This window comes from Porites lutea, chromosome 9 (genome assembly GCF_958299795.1).
Source record: "Porites lutea chromosome 9, jaPorLute2.1, whole genome shotgun sequence".
Lineage (NCBI taxonomy): Eukaryota > Metazoa > Cnidaria > Anthozoa > Scleractinia > Poritidae > Porites > Porites lutea.
This window is the reverse complement of record NC_133209.1, coordinates 4,763,945-4,767,107: the sequence shown is the minus strand read 5'-3', so window position 1 is coordinate 4,767,107 and position 3,163 is coordinate 4,763,945. Positions and strand designations below refer to the sequence as shown.

At 41.1% G+C, this 3,163-nt stretch overlaps 1 protein-coding gene across 2 annotated transcripts in view; it reads left to right on the top strand.

Annotated features, from left to right (window-relative positions):
* The window catches only part of LOC140948520 (cadherin-like and PC-esterase domain-containing protein 1), a 58,392-nt gene extending 56,131 nt beyond the window's left edge, over positions 1–2,261 (top strand). For both annotated transcript variants that reach the window (XM_073397768.1, XM_073397767.1), the window contains 3 exons: positions 63–150; positions 998–1,144; positions 2,014–2,261. In XM_073397768.1, coding sequence (XP_073253869.1) covers positions 63–150; positions 998–1,144; positions 2,014–2,181 — 403 coding nt within the window. In that variant the 3' untranslated portion in view covers positions 2,182–2,261. The remainder of the gene's footprint in view (positions 1–62; positions 151–997; positions 1,145–2,013) is intronic.
* Positions 2,262–3,163: the final 902 nt, after the last annotated feature.

Below are 3,163 nucleotides of genomic sequence, written 5' to 3'. Positions count from 1 at the left end.
TCTCCGATAATTCCTTTGATTTCTAAAGTAAAGTATGGTCTATTTCTTTGTTTTTGTCGTAGCTTGGGTTTAAATGGAATTAAAGTGATAGTGAAAAGTCTAGGTTCTGGATTTCACTTGCCTGTTCCTGGACTTCCTCGATATGACCTGGTAAGCAAAATAACTGTAGTAAAATCTGAAAGCCTTTAGGCAACCCCAAGAACTGTCTCTTGATACATCTTATTTTAAAGTGGAGGCCATGTTACTTTTCCTTCATATTTATGTTAATTGTTCACGTTTCCTCGATTTCATCTGCAAAATTCAGTCGAACGAGGCAAGTTTCCCGTTTTTCATCATGGTCATCGTACATTCGCACATAACAAAAAGATACCATTTAGCCGTGGCGATTTTCAGTAAAAGATTACAAAGACACTTCAAAATGTGGTGAGAATATCAGTGACATCATTTTGTGTTATTAGCACATTTTTACGAAACCTGTGATCTATTGCTGAACAGACAAACTGCAACATAGAATTTACTTGTTTACTGTATGTATGTTAGTCGCCCTTTACCGTCGGTAAACTGCCTCTTATAAAGTGCCCTCCCCCCCCCCCCCCCCCTCACACACAACGTGATATACACTTCCGTGTATTGAAACGCATTCGATTTATTATGACGTTTTGAAGCGTAATCGAAAACCAGTAAATGCACGCAAAACGTCTTTAGTTCACCTCTGCTATAGCTAGTTTCGAGGCGCTCTTTCTATTCCATTTATTAGCTCCCCCCGGATATAAGCCCCTCGGTTAATAAGTCCTCCTAAAACCCCTTACGAAGATAACTTTGTAACTTTATTTGATTTACCACAAAACACAAATAACGATAAAACAAGACAGTTACACAAAAGCAAATGAAAGTGGCGAGGAAGCCCAAAAGGAAACCATGAGGCTTATAGACAAGATGTATCAGCGGCAGTCGGTTTACTGTTCATTAGTTAACACGCTGGCGCGTATGATCTTAGACAGGTCAGAGGAGAACAGCGGAACGAAACCAGGAGGTTATTGATTCGGCTAAAAGGCTTGGCTACCAAGCGGTGGATACTTTTAGCATGACTGTGTCGAGGTACAAAGACTTCCTCCTGGGGAACTGTGGCTGCCACTTCCATAAGGTAACTCGAATGAATTTTGTGTTCACGTCTCAAGCTCATTGAAGGGGCTGTGTTTCACGGCTGTCTAGTTCATTTGGTCAAAATTGCCACTGAATTGTGGAACTTAACGTTAGCGAAGAAATTACTGGCACATGACAAAATGAAGCTTCTTGTCCAATAAAATTACTTCCTGAACATTATAGTAAACGTTACAAACAACATTTATGAACGTTGAACAAGTATTCAAAAACCCACAAGTTCAGTCCGTTTGAATCTTCAAGTTTTTCCATACGTGCCTTCTTTTGTATTTTCTGTGAAATATCACTCGTGGTGTTTATGCCAAATATCACTACAGATCATGCTATTACCTATACTAATTAGACCTTTTTTATATTTTGAGTGGTTATTTTTATGTTTCACTCATTTTGGTGGTAGTTCTGCCGCTCATTTGTCCACCGCTACTGCGTTTATTGAGGGCTCTGAAACAAGTGACTCAGTTGAACAAGTGAGCAAAATGCGAAGTGAATACGAAAGCGGAAGAGGGGCTTCCAACTTCCGACTTCCAACTTCCCCGATTTCCCACTTTACGTTTCCCACTTCCCACTTCTCACCTCAGAATAAGCTTTTCCGCTGCTCGAGTACTGGCTTATTTCCAGAAAATCCCGCCAAAATTGAGGCATAATTTCAAAGTAAAACTGCCGAGTGGGTGATAGGCCACACGATCTCAAACGGTGTGAAACCTTTGAAATCCTCTTACATATTACTTTAAAATTTTCTGATAGGTGCTTGTCCGTTTCTTTAGCTTCGTTTGAATGTAACCGTGATTCATAACAGGCCGAACTTTAAATTAGTCTAACCGGAGACTGTCACTGTTACTGTCTGTCTTCCAGGTTGTAGATATGAGGTCATTAGTGAAGGAAGAGGATGAAGTGCCCTCGCCATTGCTGGAAAATTTGGACAGCGGTAACAGTGAAGGGGACCTTCTTCCCAGATATCACGTGATCGGACCCATCAATAGTGTTTACTCGGAGCTGGTTATCAAGGGAATGTGCAGCTAACCTTTAATCGCTAGAATAAGTTATGTTTACCCGTGATGTAGTACTTAACTTTGAGCCTGTAGATGAAAACGTAGGAGCGTCTTAGCGATTCGAACGGTTTTTATCTGGCCCGGGTTGCTCGAAGCATGGTTAGTGCTAACCAGCGTTAAAGACCATGGAAACCTTTACATTTTGATACCTCTTAACCAACGGTTAGCGCTAACCAGGCTTCGAGCAACCGGCCCCTGACATGTAAGTCAATAAGAGGCGAACTAGCCTGCGTAATCGGCGGGATCGTTGGCAGAGAAGCCGCGAAGCCGTGCGACTCGCATACGCCTATAAAAACTATCAAGCCTCAGAATCAATTCCGCCAACTACACAGGCTAGAGGCGAACAAGCTAGTTAGGAAACTAACCTATTATGTTTGGAGACTAGGAAACAGTTATCTTGTTTTTTTAGGGGCCTTACCACGCGTTATTTACCCATAACAAAGAGAATAACAACGAAGAGTTATAATATATTATATACATATTTTATTTTGAATTCAAGGATTTTCATAAAGGCTAGAAGAATATTTATATTTTCGAAAATGTAAAATTGTTTTATTCCCAGAAATATGTTACCAGTGAAAGCAATAGTTAATGTCACCGTTGCCTGCTTTGTAACCTGGTGTTTGAGTGGAAGCGAGGCTTGATTTACCTTTTTTTTGACAGTAGAAGTGTTTGAATTAAAACAAAGTTGCCACAGGAAAATCGGGGATATGGTGAGCCTAGATCCTAGGCTTTCTTCCACTCTCTCGGACGAGCGCAACCTCTAATAAGGTCCTGGTAACGAGCAACGGACACACGGCCTAGATTGACTTGGCACCACTGTAAAATGAAATATTTATCATTCCAAGAAACTTGTAGGAGACTGGGCACCACTTTGGCGGCTGGATTTCTGGGATAGTCGAAGAAAGCTGCCTGGGGTAATAAGCTGCGTTAGTTTCACAGTCATAAACCAA